At 43.9% G+C, this 14,537-nt stretch overlaps 1 protein-coding gene and 1 long non-coding RNA gene across 3 annotated transcripts in view; one reads left to right on the top strand and one right to left on the bottom strand.

Moving 5' to 3' along the window:
* The window catches only part of LOC139023449 (uncharacterized), a 763,591-nt gene that overhangs the window by 11,509 nt on the left and 737,545 nt on the right, over positions 1-14,537 (bottom strand). The gene's annotated exons all lie outside the window — the stretch shown is intronic.
* LOC111957132 (phosphatase and actin regulator 1-like) overlaps positions 1,462-14,537 on the top strand; it is an 85,555-nt gene continuing 72,479 nt past the window's right edge. For both annotated transcript variants that reach the window (XM_070436640.1, XM_070436641.1), the window contains exon 1: positions 1,462-1,720. In XM_070436640.1, coding sequence (XP_070292741.1) covers positions 1,609-1,720 — 112 coding nt within the window. In that variant the 5' untranslated portion in view covers positions 1,462-1,608. The remainder of the gene's footprint in view (positions 1,721-14,537) is intronic.

The raw sequence follows: 14,537 nt of genomic DNA on the forward strand, positions 1-14,537 counted from the left end.
TTTAACACTTTTTTGGTTACTACATGATTCCATATCTGTTATTTCATAGATGAGATTGTTTCACTATTATTCTACAATGTAGAAAATAGTAAAAAAATTAAGAAAACCCTTGAATGAGTAGGTGTGTCCAAACTTTTGACTGCTACTGTATATCTGTAGCATTGTGTAAACATCGGTGTGTACATGAGCATAAAAATCATGACTATGAAATGAATGCCTGTAGTTCTATGTATGTGTTTTACATTACCTGAGATTGCCATTTCCTCCAGTAGCCTGCAGCACCCCTAAAGGTAGGAACTCCACTCTTTGTAGGATTATGCATTCTGAATGGTGTTAACAAAGTAGGCAAACCTGTTAGGTCTATTCCACGTTGGTTCAAAGTCATTTCAGTGTGGAAACAACGTTGATTCGACCAATGAGAGCCTGCCCAGATGGAGTCTAACCAATGTTTTAAAAGTTCTGAATCTGAATGAGCAAACTCGTTCAAATCAGCTGTGGCTCGTAAATGAAATTGTTTTTATAAAACATTTAAATACAGCTTTTAATAAAAAAATATATAATTTCCTCAACGATACATGTATAAAACTGAAAACAGTGAGGTGATGAGCCATCAAGTCAGGATAAAATTTACATACAAGCAAATAAATTGTGTATCGATCACTACATTGAATAGCCTGTGTTCAGAATATCTTGAGTTCATACATAACATTTGTAACACGTCCATACCGAACCAGTAGAGTTACCAGACTGCGAGGCAGAGTTTGTTTACTTTTCTTACAGTAATTAGTTTGAAAAACCGTAAAGACTCCCTTACTGTCACAAAGCATTGAATGTTTCGCTCCAAAATTCGGTCATGGCTAGAAGGGATCCAGCTTTTGTCAAATTATCTTTAAAATTATTTTTGTTGTTGTATTTTAGCTAACTCTAAACCTTTTAGTAACCTGCTATGTTAATGTCAAATCTGACGTTAATTTACCAAAAACTGGATCCCTTCTAGCCAAACCCCCAAAATCCACTGAGGGGAAAGATATAGTCTAGTTTATAATGACCTCTGGTGGTGTTAAAACATAGAACGTCCTCTCTTTCCTGAGCTCACACTTTCTTTCTTTCTTTTTTCTTCATTTTCGTTTCACTTTGCTGATACGTCCATAAAGAACCCAATATTTCTAATTTAATTCCACAAGATGGCGTTGGATAGGCTATTTTGAAAATGTATCACGAATGTGTAACACCATTTACAGTTATGTCTTTTGGTTTATCATAGTTTACATACATGAAGGAAAATAATGTTAATGTTCTCATAATGTTAGCTTTCATAGGCAGTCATATGTTAGTTCAATAACCTCGAATAAATGCACTGACTGGTCTGATGTTTCCATTTTAGCGATTTCCCCCCCCTCTGATATTCCATTCTCATTCCACTCTGCTGTTGGGTTATTAAGGAGCTCTGTAATAGCAGCTCCAAGCCTCGCTTCAAATCTCCCAGCATCTCCTTCTCCTGTTCTACCCTTTCTATTTATTTCTCTCCCCATCAATACCTTCCCGTGATCGGCCGTGGCTCTGTATCTGTCCCAACACGCCAGTCGTCACTGGACGCTGCTCAAATTGATGGCGGCTTCTCCGGAAGACCATATAGACCGCCGGCGGATCAGGAGAGTCCGGTCCAAGAGCGATACACCATACCTCGCCGAAGCCAGAGTCTCCTTCAACCTGCATACAGGTAGGTTTGTTCTCACGTGTGGCCATTGATTCTCGAAGCACCAAACCTTACTATTGTAAACTAACGGTTTTGTCAAATAKAATTATATTTTATAGTTATTTTTACTGAGACAGCTCGATCTGCACTAGTGCATATATACATGTGGACATTTGGTTTTGCCTCATTTGCCATTTTGGTGGCATTTTGGACACATTTATCATATCGAATTGTTTGATTTGTGAAATGATAATTTGCTATTAGGCTATGTAAGAATAAGAAGATGAATGGTCATTGTACAACGTGTGAGATTGTATTTCGTTAGAGAACGGCATTAGGTCTTCTAATTCATTTCAGTTACATAATAGAGGGAGCATTCGACTGACTCTGAGCCCCAACGTGATCGTGTAGTCACCAGCAAGGTGTTCGGGATTATGCCGGAGATCCCTGACAGAGAGCAGATTGGTGTTGACTGTTAAAGCACCCATGTATGTTATATACATCCAAGTTATTATATACAGTGCAATATTATTGGTATATTAGATGTTGATTAGATTCAGTTTCTGGCTTGTGGGAAACGTACACAAATTGCTCCTCTCCGAGCGCCTAGGTGTATTGCATTTCTTGTTACCATGGTGACTTGGCATAATTTTCGGTCTGAGTCTGTTGTTAGCCCACGAGAGGCATTCATATTTTTTTGCATTGTAATAGCATACAACTTCAACCAAATACAGCCAAATGTAGCCTAGGCATCCGATCACATATCGCAGTTATTCGTAATTCGATATCATGCAAAATATGGTCTATGCGATTGCATGATTGCCATGATGAATTTGTTCAGAAATAAAAAGCCTTGGAGCCTTTTGCATGGTTTTAGTTGGCATATAGTCCGTGCATCAGTTCAATAGTATTGCAGTGCTTCTGTCACCTGGCCGGAGCTGTCCACTGTGCTGTGGTGCTGAAACGGCTGGATAGCCCAAATTGCTTTGCGTACGTGGACAAACTTCGAATAACTTAAGGTAAAGTCTTAAAATGTTTTCTTTTCGGATCTTTTTTCTGTATTAATCTGGTACATTTTGTTTAACCATTTCTGTTATGGTCACACCCACACTATGAGTGATCTTCTGTGACTAAACTGCAGCATCAGTCCCTATGGTGTTTAGATGGACTTTACTGTGTATTGATTAACAGTCAATATTGCACCGACTTGTAGTCCTTTACATAGTTTCAGGAATAAATACTTTTCAGGCTATTGATGCATTCTGGAAATGTCTACTATCTTGTGTTTTGATTTGTCCAAACCATGTTTTTTTTTGCTATCAACTGCAACTGGAATTTAAAGAGGACAGTTGGAGCAGGTTACTTTCCCCCCACCTTTCTAAAACAGTGCTCCCAATCCTATCAGGTAGGCTAAATGCTGTCCGCAATTTTGTGTGCTGTATGGGTGTGCCTTGAGCGAGAGGGAGAGGGAGAGAGGGAGGTACAGAGGGGAGGGAGTGGGGGAGGGAGGGAGAGCTAGAGAGTGAGAGAGAATGAGAAGAGAGAGAGGGGGAATGATGGAGGAAGGGAGAAAGAGATGAAGAGAAAGAGGAAAGGCGTGATGAAGGGAGAGAGCAAAATGAAGGGAGAGAGAGAGAAACAGAGCAACAGAGACAGAGGGTTTACATATGGTTTGAGGCCAGCAGGAGGCCAAGCAGAGCTTCTATGTGGAAACAAGGTCACCAAGTAATTTAGTCCAGATGAGCCCTGAGGTAACCTGGACCCAGTTCACACTGTCTGTTCTAATGAGCTCGTCACTCTGTGGCAGGTAGCATGCTGTGAGGGTTATGACTTTGCATGTCTGTCCTCCTTTTGCCACCTTTTTGGGAAGTGGCCTTAGTGGAAAGGGGCCAGAAGAATGGGGACCAGCACTTACAGGATTCATGTAATAGGAATGGAATGCTGCTGCTGGGTCGGAGTATGTGTGACTGTGAGTGTGTGTAACTGTGATTGTGTGATATCTGACCTCGTATTGTGATCTGTGGTGTCTGCCGCAGACAGATTGTCATACAGTATACAGTAGCAGCATGCTTCAGGTCTATTCCATGAATCCTGTAAGTGCTGGTCGCCATTCTTCTGCTCCCAAAAGGTGGCAAAAGGAGGACAGACATGCAATCTGTCTGCGGCAGACACCACAGATCACAATACGGGGTCAGATATCACTCAAACTCACAGTCCCACACACTCATACATACTCCGACCCACCACAACTCAGATATCTGAGGACAACAGACAAAACATTCAGAGTGGACAACAGTTGAATTATCTGAGGACACAGTTCAAAAGGCAGACTATTGTCTGATTGGTTGATGGACATGTTGATCCAGGGTCAACATAATAAAGAGGCCTCAGGAACATCGACAGCTTGGAGAAATCAGTACGTGCAGTGCTATTTGTACTCTGAACTGTTCACCAYTTGTGCTGAAACTGTTGAAACATTTGGATCTCTGTTCTCCCAGTATCACATACAGTAGGCACCAACAGACATGATCGTCCTGTTCTTCCTAGACAACTTTGCAGTATTTTTCTTTTTTTGTGTGTTACATTTTACATTATTTGCTCAGATGAAAATAACTTTTGGATATTAGATCGGTGGTCACTTACCAGCATTTCGAACAGAAATGTGACTTCCCTTAATTGGATTCTTTGTTTGTACCCCCTGAGGCAATTCCACTCATCCCAGGGGCTGCTCCAAGACACCGTCGATGGAGAAGAGGAATATGGAGTGGGATTTTTGTCAGACTCAGGAGGCGTACCGCTTCCGAGTATATTACTCGCTAATGTTCAGTCCCTAGACAATAAAGTAGATGAGCTCAGAGTGAGGATCTCCTTCCAGAGAGACATCAGGGACTGTAACATACTCTGTTTCACGGATTCATGGCTCTCTCCGGATATACTGTCCCCATCCATAYAGCCAGTGGGGTTCCCCGTAGATGAAGAAATAACTCTCCAGGAAAAAGAAAGGTGGAGGGAGGTGTATGTTTCATGATTCACTAATCATGGTGTGATTGTGGTAAAATATAGGAACTCAAGTCATTTTGTTCTCCCGATCTGGAGTACCTCACCATCAAATGCCGACCGCATTACCTCCCAAGATAATTTTCTTCGGTCATCTTCACGACCGTGTATATAATCCCTCAAGCCAACACCACGACAGCTCTCAAGGAACTACACTGGACTTTGTGCAAACTTGAAACCACATATCCTGAGGATAAATTTATTGTAGCTGGGGATTTTAATAAAACAAATCTGAGGAAAACGCTTACAAAGCTTTATCAACACATCTCCTGCGCTACTCGCTCATCAAGAACTCTTGACCATTGCTACTCCCCCTTCTGGGATGGCTACAAGGCCCTCCCCCACACTCCCTTCAGCAAATCAGATCACACCTCCATTCTGCTCCTCCCCTCCTATAGGCAGAAACTTAAACAGGAAGTACCCGTGGTAAGGACTGTTCAACATGGTCTGACCAATCAGAATCCAGGGCTTCAAGATTGTTTTGATCATGCAAACTGGGATGTGTTCTGGGTTGCCTCTGAGAATGGCATTGACATACACTTTATATACAAGAGCTCACAGATTACTGCACCTGTACATAGCCCATCTATAATTTAGCCCAAACAACTACCGTGTGTACAGGTGCAGTGATCGGTAAGCTGCTCTGACAGCTGATGCTTAAAGTTAGTGAGGGAGATATAAGTCTCCAGCTTCAGTGATTTTTGCAATTTGTTCCAGTCATTGGCAGCAGAGAACTGGAAGGAAAGGCGGCCAAAGAGGTGTTGTCTTTGGGGGTGACCAGTAAAATATACCTGCTGGAGCGCGTGCTATGGGTGGGTGTTGCTGTGGTGACCAGTGAAATGAAATAAGGCGGGACTTTACCTAGCAAAGACTTATAGATGACCTGGAGCCAGTGGGTTTGGCGACGAATATGTAGCGAGGGCCAGCCAACGAGAGCATACAGGTCGCAGTGGTGGGTAGTACATGGGGCTTTGGTGACAAAACGGATGGCACTGTGATAGACTACATCCAATTTGCTGATTAGAGTGTTGGAGGCTATTTTGTAAATGACATCGCCAAAGTCAAGGATCAGTAGGATTGTCAGTTTTAAGAGGGTATGTTTGGCAGCATGAGTGAAGGAGGCATTGTTTCGAAATAGGAAGCCGATTCTAGATTTAATTTTGGAGATGCTTAATGTGAGTCTAGAAGGAGAGTTTACAGTCTAACCAGACACCTAGGTATTTGTAGTTGTCCACATATTCTAAGTCAGAACCGTCCAGAGTAGTGATGCTAGTTGGGYGGGCGGGTGCGGGCAGCGATCGGTTGAAGAGATTGCATTTAGTTTTACTAAACATCTAGTGGAAATACTTTCCAGKGGAGGCTGTTATAGCAGCAAAGGGGGGACCAACTCCACTCCATATTAATGCCCATGATTTTAGAATGAGATGTTCGATGAGCAGGTGTCCACATACTTTTGGTCATGTAGTGTGTACATTGACTCGGTGACCGAGCTTATCAGGAAGTGCACAGAGGATGTTGTTCCCCTGCGATGATTAGAACTTATCCAAACCTAAAAAAAAATGGATAGACGGCAGCATTCGCACAAAACTAAAAGTGCGAACCACTGCATTTAACCACAGCAAGGTGACTGGGAACATGGACGAGTACAAACAGTCCAGCTATGGCCTCTGTAAGGTATTCAAACAGGCAAAACATAAGTACAGGGACAAAGTGGAGTCGCAATTCAATGGCTCATACACGAGACGTATGTGGCAGGGACTCCAAAACAATCATGGATTGTAAAGGGAAAAGCAGTCATGTCGCGGACACCGATGCCTTTCTCCTTGAAAAGCTAAACACTTTCGGCTTCGAGGAAAACACAGTGCCGCCGGCACGGGCCACCGCCGCTCGCCATGACTGTGAACTCTCGTTCTCCTTGGCCGACGTGATAAAGACATTTTAGCGCGTTAAACCTTGCAAGGCTGCTGGCCCAGACATCATCCCTAGCCGCATCCTCAGAGCATGCGCAGACCATTATATTCAATCTCTCCATATCCTTGTCCCCAATTGCTTCAAGATGTCCACCATTGTTCTGTTACCCAAGAAAGCGAAGATAACTGAACTAAATTACTATCACCCCGTAGCACTCACTTCTCTCATCATGAAGTGCTTTGAGAGGCAAGTTAAGGAACATATCACCTCCACCTTAATCAACACCCTAGACCCACTACAATTTGCATACTGCCTAAAGAGATCCATGGATGACACAATCACCATCGCACTGCACTGGCCTGTCCCATCTGGACAAGAAGCAGCTGATCGTGGACTTCAGGAGACAGCAGAGAGAGCACATCCCCATCCACATCAACTGGGCCGCAGTGGAGAGGGTGAAAAGCTTCAAGTTCCTCTGCGTGCACATCACTGACAACCTGAAATGGTCCATCCACACAGACAGTGTGACGAAGACGCCGCAACAGCACCTCTTCAAACTGAGGAGGCTGAAGAAATTCGGCTTGGCCCCTAGACCTCACGAACTTCTACAGATTGAAAACACCATTGAAAACATCTTGTCGGGCTGTATCACCGCCTGGTACGGCAATTGCACCGTCCGCAACCGCAGTACTCTCCAGTGGGGGGTGCGGTCAGCCCAACGCATCACCGGGGGCGCACTGCCTGTTCTCCAGGACATCTACAGCACCCAGTGTCACAGTAAGGCCAAAAATATTATCAAGGACCTCAGCCACCTGAGCCGCAGCCTGTTCACCCTGCTACCATCTCAATGGTACATAGTTATTAAACACTGGTCACTTAAATAATGTTTACATACTGTTTTACMCACTTCATATGTATATACTGTAACTACTGCTGTACACACCTTTTCTATTCATATACTGTCTATACACACCATCATATACATAGATATTTATATTCCAGACTCTGACATTGCTCGTTCTGATATTTCTTAATTCCTTTCTTTACGTTTTTGGAATTTGTGTGTATTGTTGTGTATTGTTAGGTATTACTGCACTGTTGGAAACATAAGCATTTCACTGCACCCAAGATATGTGTATTTAATATATATTTWWTTTTTTATTTTTTTATTTATTTAACCTTTATTTAACTTGGCAAGTCAGTTTAAGAACAAATTCTTATTTACAATGACGGCCTATCAGGGAATAGTGGGTTAACTGCCTTGTTCAGGGGCAGAACAACAGATTTTTACCTTGTCACCTCGGGGATTCAATCCATCACCCTTCGGTTACTGGCCCAACGCTCTAACCACTAAGGCTACCTGCTGCCCCAACGCTCTAACCACTAAGGCTACCTGCTGCCCCAAAAGCGGCAGGTACACAACCAGTAGAATTTGATTTGATGTGGAAATACAGTCTCTGCTGAGGGGCTAGCTCGGCCCTGCAAGCCTGTATTACCCAGCCAGGTCACCCGTGATACAAGTCAGTATTCGATGTCCATCCATGTCTGAGGACGTCGGGAGATGATGTGGAAACCAGACACTAGGGGCAACAGTTAGCAATAATACCTACAACTATTTAAAAAATAAAAAAAGATTTGCCTATCCCAAACATTAACCCCTACCTTAACCATTCAGAGTTAATGCCTAACCTTAAGAATTTGGAGTTAATGCCTAAACTTAACCTTAGACACTTTGAAATGTTACTTTTGGAACAACAGAAACCTGGATGGACATGAGACTGTGAGAGCTTGCAGATAGTACCATAGCATCCAATGACTTTATGATAGGAATCCCCCCATAATGGAATCAGAGTTGAGTACAGTAAGGGGTGAGTATGACAAGACGTAGGTATATTGAATTGGCCTGTTTAGCACCGTGTGGATAATTTGATTAGTCTCTTTGATTAGATTAACCTGAGCTGCGTCATACCGCTGGCTTTTCATCCTTAATCGAGGTGTTTGTTGTTGTTGGAAACAGCTGTTAAAAGTAACCCTAGCTGTTGTCTCTCACCTCATGTTATGAAGCTCCCAGTGTGCTCCCAGTGATACTGTACAATACCACAATGCCACCTTTTTGGAGCTTTTCTCAGAGCAGCTGGGGGGCCAGTTCAAAGGATGTACTGTATGTGTATGCAAGAATGCATGTGTGCATATGTGTGTGTGCATGTGTTTGTGTGTGTGTGTGTGTGTGTGTGTGTGTGTGTGTATCCATCACTAATCTTTATGTGGCTCTGCTTTGAGCTATTGGAACTACATCTGTCAGACTTGTTCACTCAAGGCACTAGTGCAGTGAGGATTTCAATCAACAACCCCAACAGGAAATGACTACTAACCAAAGAAGCTGGGTGACACTTCCATTATACAGTACACTGCAGACAAACACAGGATGAATAGAATCCAGTCCCATCTGTACAGGATCCTTCCTTGTATGGTAGACAGGAGTCAAAATCATTCAGGGAAGGTTTGGGTGAGAGCTGTGTTTGTGTACGTGTGTGTGTGTGTGTGTGTGTCTGCATGCGTATGTGCGTGCCTGTGTGCACATGCGGTGTACTTGCCAAGCAGTGATGTGTGTGTGTGTGTGTGTGTGTGCATGTGTGACGGTGTGTGTGTGTATGTGTGTGCATGTGTGACGGTGTGTGTGTGTATGTGTGTGCATGTGTGACGGTGTGTGTACGTGTGTGTGTGCATGTGTGACGGTGTGTGTGTTGCCTGCTTGCTCGACCGTCTGCTGGTACAGCAGCTCATTAGATTTATTTGTTTGTTTTTGTTTGCTCATCATTCAAGCACAACTCAACAACAGTCACATCTGTTATCTCCCTCTCACACACAGATACACAGACACACAAACACACACATCCCTTTCCCTATACACACTCCCCTCCATTTCTCCTCGTATCATCCGACACTGGAGCCTTTGATCTGTGTGTGATTAAATTTGATCTGTTTTTGGGTTAAATGTAATCACATCCTTGAAGATAGCTACACTCATTGTTGATCTGTCTTACACAGTATTTGGTTTATCTTGTAATGTAATGGATGTGATACACTGCATTTCACAGGGGCGGGCTACTGTGCAGTAGTTAGATGTCCTGGGCAGCTGAATACTGTGTGTGCAGACTGAGGTGTGGGACAGGGGACACTGATGGCTAGATCTCCATTGCAGCACATGGGCTGAATGTAAATAGCCTGTATGGGCTGGAGCCTGGACTGGGCTGGACTGGGCTGGGCTGCATTGCAGGGGATGAAGGGTGTATTTGGTGCTCCCCCTGGCTGTGCTCCAGGAGAGTAACTGACACCCATATGGAGTTGGAGGCAGTTTAATACACATATAGTCCTACAGATACAAGTACATAACAGGCACACACACGCACTCACTTACTCACTTACGCATGCACGCACACACCTGCATGCGATGCGCAGAAAGACACACTGGTGGAGGCTGGTGAGGGAAACGTGTTTCTATCAATTCTATCAACTCCGTTCCAGCCATTACTATGAGCTCACCAGCCTCCACTGACTCACACGTACAGTACACACTCACTCACAAACACACGCACACACATGCCATGTCACAATACCCCCTCCAGTATACCAATTAACACACCTTCTCAGCACCAAACATTCTGACAGCCTCTTTACAATGTTACGGGATCATTCTTTCCCATCCCCAGCCGCCTAGTATCCTAGTGCAGTTGAGGTACTGAGTTCTCCATATTTCCCTCCCTCCCCCTCCTGCTCTCTGTAATCACTCCTGTCCTAGAGAGAGAACATTCAATATAGCCAGATGGATGGTGGTGGCGGCAGGGCAGAGCCCATCCAATGCCACCCTGTAGGCGCAGGGCTCTATCTGCCTGTATCGCCTGGGCCTTTCTGGGGGAAATGACAGTGTGTCAAAGGAAGCACCTCACACAGCCACCTGCCAGACCAGACCCACTCCCAGCCTTAATACAGGCTGTATTTGATCTCTATTTGAGTCCGTCTGTGGTCTGCCCCGGGCAGATCTACTGTATCTTCTCTACTTCCTACACTGTGTGCCTGGTTTCTCTGACTGCCTCACTGCAAGGGAGGATTTCATCTAGTAGTAATTGCATCCTGATATGAGCATCTATTCCTTAACAGAGATGACAGTTTAAAACACTTAGTGTGTTGTGAAAATCTGTTATGGATGTATTGTGATATTATGAATGTATTGTATTGTTTTTAAAATTGTATAACTGCATTAATTATGCTGGATCCCAGGCAGAGTAGCTGCTGCCTTGGCAGCAGCTAATGGGGATCCATAATAAAAAATACAAATTCCAAAAGAACAAAGACTCCAAAAACACCCCAAAACCTTATTTTTAGAAACGGCAATGCCCTCAGTATATTGATGCAGGTCTTAAGATTTTTGTGTCTTTACAAACTTTATCCTCAACATTATATATACTTTTGTTGGACTCGAGCGTAACTTTTTTGTGTGCTAGCAAGCTTGTACTTTCTCGTTTCTCATATCACCACAATGGGAATGAGAAATCTCTTTTATAACATCACATTTACATAAAAAAACTGAGATTTGGTTCATAAAAGCGAACTTGTCCTTTAAACTTAAAGCATGACACGTGAGCCTACGGAGTTGCATTTCACAGAGATCTCAGCACACGTATTTATTCTCACAGTGATTCACGTTGACCAGCACCCGTTGTACCCTGGTACAGCCATCACTCTGTGAATAAAACATTCATATCATATTGAAAATAGCTGTATAGCTGTGCTACACCGAGGCAACTAATAGTGCTACRATTCCTTTCAACCCTCAGAACCAACCATCCTACCAGGAAGTGTCCCATCATCCTCCACTTCAGATGAAAGAAGGAGACAGGCAGGTGTCAACCATGAAAGGCCTGGAGAGATTGCAAGATTGCTCTTCTCTCTGTCTGTCTCTCTCTCTCTCTGTCTCTCTCTCCTTCCTCTTTCTCCAGAAGTCTGGCAATGGCTCTAGCTGTAATGCGCTTTCCATGTGCCCCTCCTTGTGAAAAAATGCTAGGGAAAGCTGCGTGACGATGCGGTTATTAATCATATTTATAGTCAGTGTGGCAGAATGTTGGAAAGAGGAAGGGGGAAGAGGGGTGGGGGGATAGGATGGGTTGAGGCACTGAATCCCAATGACAGCTCCACCACTGCCAAAAGCCAATATGCTGCCTGGAGGAGGGAGGAGGTGGAGGAAGTTTACTGTGGTACAGTGCAGTGTCTCTTTTCCTACACAGCCTGTTTTATTTTATCCAATCTGCAGAAAGCCCGGTGGAGCGCAGTTCGTTTATATCTGTTTGAGTTGGTGACAGGCAGGCAGCATTGTTGTGAAACAATGCGGAGAGGATGGCATAAGAGCTTGTTGGTAGTATCACACTACAGTTCCCATTGCGCACCACCAGCACTAGTTCTTTATGACATTTCTGCTGACTGGCAGAGGAGATATCTGAGATAGAACTCTCAAAATGCAATGCTATTGTACAGTAGTAACCTTGGACTCCATTAAGTCAAAGCTACACAGCAGCATTTATTTACACAGTATACATATGGATAAGAAACCATTGTCAAATTGCTTAATTATTTTGTACAGGTATAGTACTCTCACAGGTAGATGCTTCCACATTTTAGAATAAGACATGTGTGCACATTTAGTACAACTAATTTCCCCCAAAAAGTAGATTCCAGATGTGTTTTCATTGGGGCAGAATTAGAGCAGCCAATGAGAATGGGCCAAATTTGACATGGTGGTTTGTGCGGCTCATCATACAGACAGATCATAACGGGAAATAATGTACCCACTATTCAGAGTGATAGTTATGTAAGTCTACATTAAGCCTAGCCAGTAGGCTATGGAAGGAGGAAATGGGTGGGTGTAGTAAGAGGAAAGAGAGGTTGGATTAAGTGCCTAATATTATATTCATTTTTGTATATAATGCTCTTCCTGGAGCAATGTATGAATCAGGGGAGGCAGTATACTGATCTGGAATTGCACACACGTACACTACTACTTCACTCCCACCATGCAAGGTTAAATTGCTCCATGCATTACATTGTGTTGCTAAAGCTGCATCAGCATTAAATTGGGAGCGGTTACGGCCGTCTTCCTCCCCCTCTCCCTTACCCCCTTCTGCGTCTCCCCCCTTTCCACTGTTTCCATGTTCTCCCTGGGACCCTCGGGGACCGGAGTCCTGTCACATTAGCATAATTGTTGTTGGGACTTGCTGGCGTGCTCTGTCGCCAACGAACTCCTGGGTGTAAGCAGTTACATAAAGCAATGCTACCCGCCCATGAGATCCAGAGCAGAGCTGCATGTATAGTGTATAATCTTCTACTGAGTCATCACAGGCCAGAGGGAATGACTGAGCTCTGATGAGAACCAGCAATCCATTCACAAAATGAGGGGGAGAGAGAGGAAAAGAGGGAAAGAGAAAGAGAGAGAGAGGGGAAGTATACAACAGGGAAAGCAGCGGTAGCTAGAGTGTTACAAATTAAAGATTTATAGATACACCGGAGGGAGAGTGATAGAAAGGAGATATGGGAAGAGGGAGACGGAGAGAGTAGTAGAGTTACAAATTACAGATGTATAGATACACAGAGTGAGAGTGTGTGTGTGTGTGAGAGAGAGGGAGAGCGAGAGAGAGAGAGAGAGAGAGAGAGAGGGAAAGAGGGAGAGAGAGAGAGAGAGAGGCCTTGCTACCTCTTATACACCTCCCAGCAGGCCATCATGTGCCAAGCTGCTGCCAGGCTGCCAGCTTACCTGTGAGTGTTGTTGCTGTGCTCAGCTCAGCTACAACTTGTCTCAGTGCCCATAGCAACGGTACACTGAGAACAGATGCAGAAAGGAAGCACAGCAGAGGAGGCTGGTGGGAGGAGCTATAGGAGGATGGGCTCATTGTAACGTCTGGAATGGGATAAATTGGAACGGTATCAAACAAATCCAACATATGGAAACCACGTTTGACTCCATTCCATTAATGCCATTCCAGCCATTACAATAAGCCTGTCCTCTTAAAGCTCCTCCCACCAGCCTCCACTGAAGCACAGTCTATYTAGAGGAATATCAAACTCACAAGTACAGGTTTGACATACTGTTTAATTGGATATCAAACTCTATAGGCCTCATTCTAGAAGAATATCAAAGTCACAGATTTCAATCTCACAGAGAAAAGATTTTGAATTGTAGCTATCATTCACTGCATATCGTATGACAACAAAGCTTGTATTGGACTGAGAAAAATACATTTTTGTTACTTCAAAGAGCTGCAAAGATCCTACATCTCCTCACTGAGACCTGACTGTAGGGTTTACACTTCATCACACCTGAATTACGATTGAAACATTTCTCTCTCCCTTGTATGACCTTGCTTCATTACTCTAGCTATGTACTCACACACACCCCTCACATATGAACACACACACACACCCCTGTGCTGTAGCCACACACACACACACACACACACACACACACRCACACGCACACGCACGCACGCCCCCTTGCTCCTCAGTTTTTAAAGCGATGTTCATTTTCTCCAAAAGCTGCTGTGTGTCTGTCACCATCTTTCACCCAGCAAACAGTGCTGTTTCATCATTAGCACACTGTTGGATAAATCAGATACAGAGGGATTCAGCGCTGACTCTGCTGCAGCAGCAGCCTACTCTATAGGCAGGCGAATAAAGGGACGGGGAGGGGATATGCTGAATATACTACTACACTGCATTAATATCAGTGGCGGTCAGTGCCGTTTATGATGAGGGAGGACACATTTTTTTTCATGAGCATGGCCTGTCATTCACATTCCATTCACCCAGTTCAACGTAAGATCTATAG

The sequence above is a fragment of the Salvelinus sp. IW2-2015 genome, linkage group LG32, assembly GCF_002910315.2.
Source record: "Salvelinus sp. IW2-2015 linkage group LG32, ASM291031v2, whole genome shotgun sequence".
In the NCBI taxonomy this organism is placed as follows: domain Eukaryota; kingdom Metazoa; phylum Chordata; class Actinopteri; order Salmoniformes; family Salmonidae; genus Salvelinus; species Salvelinus sp. IW2-2015.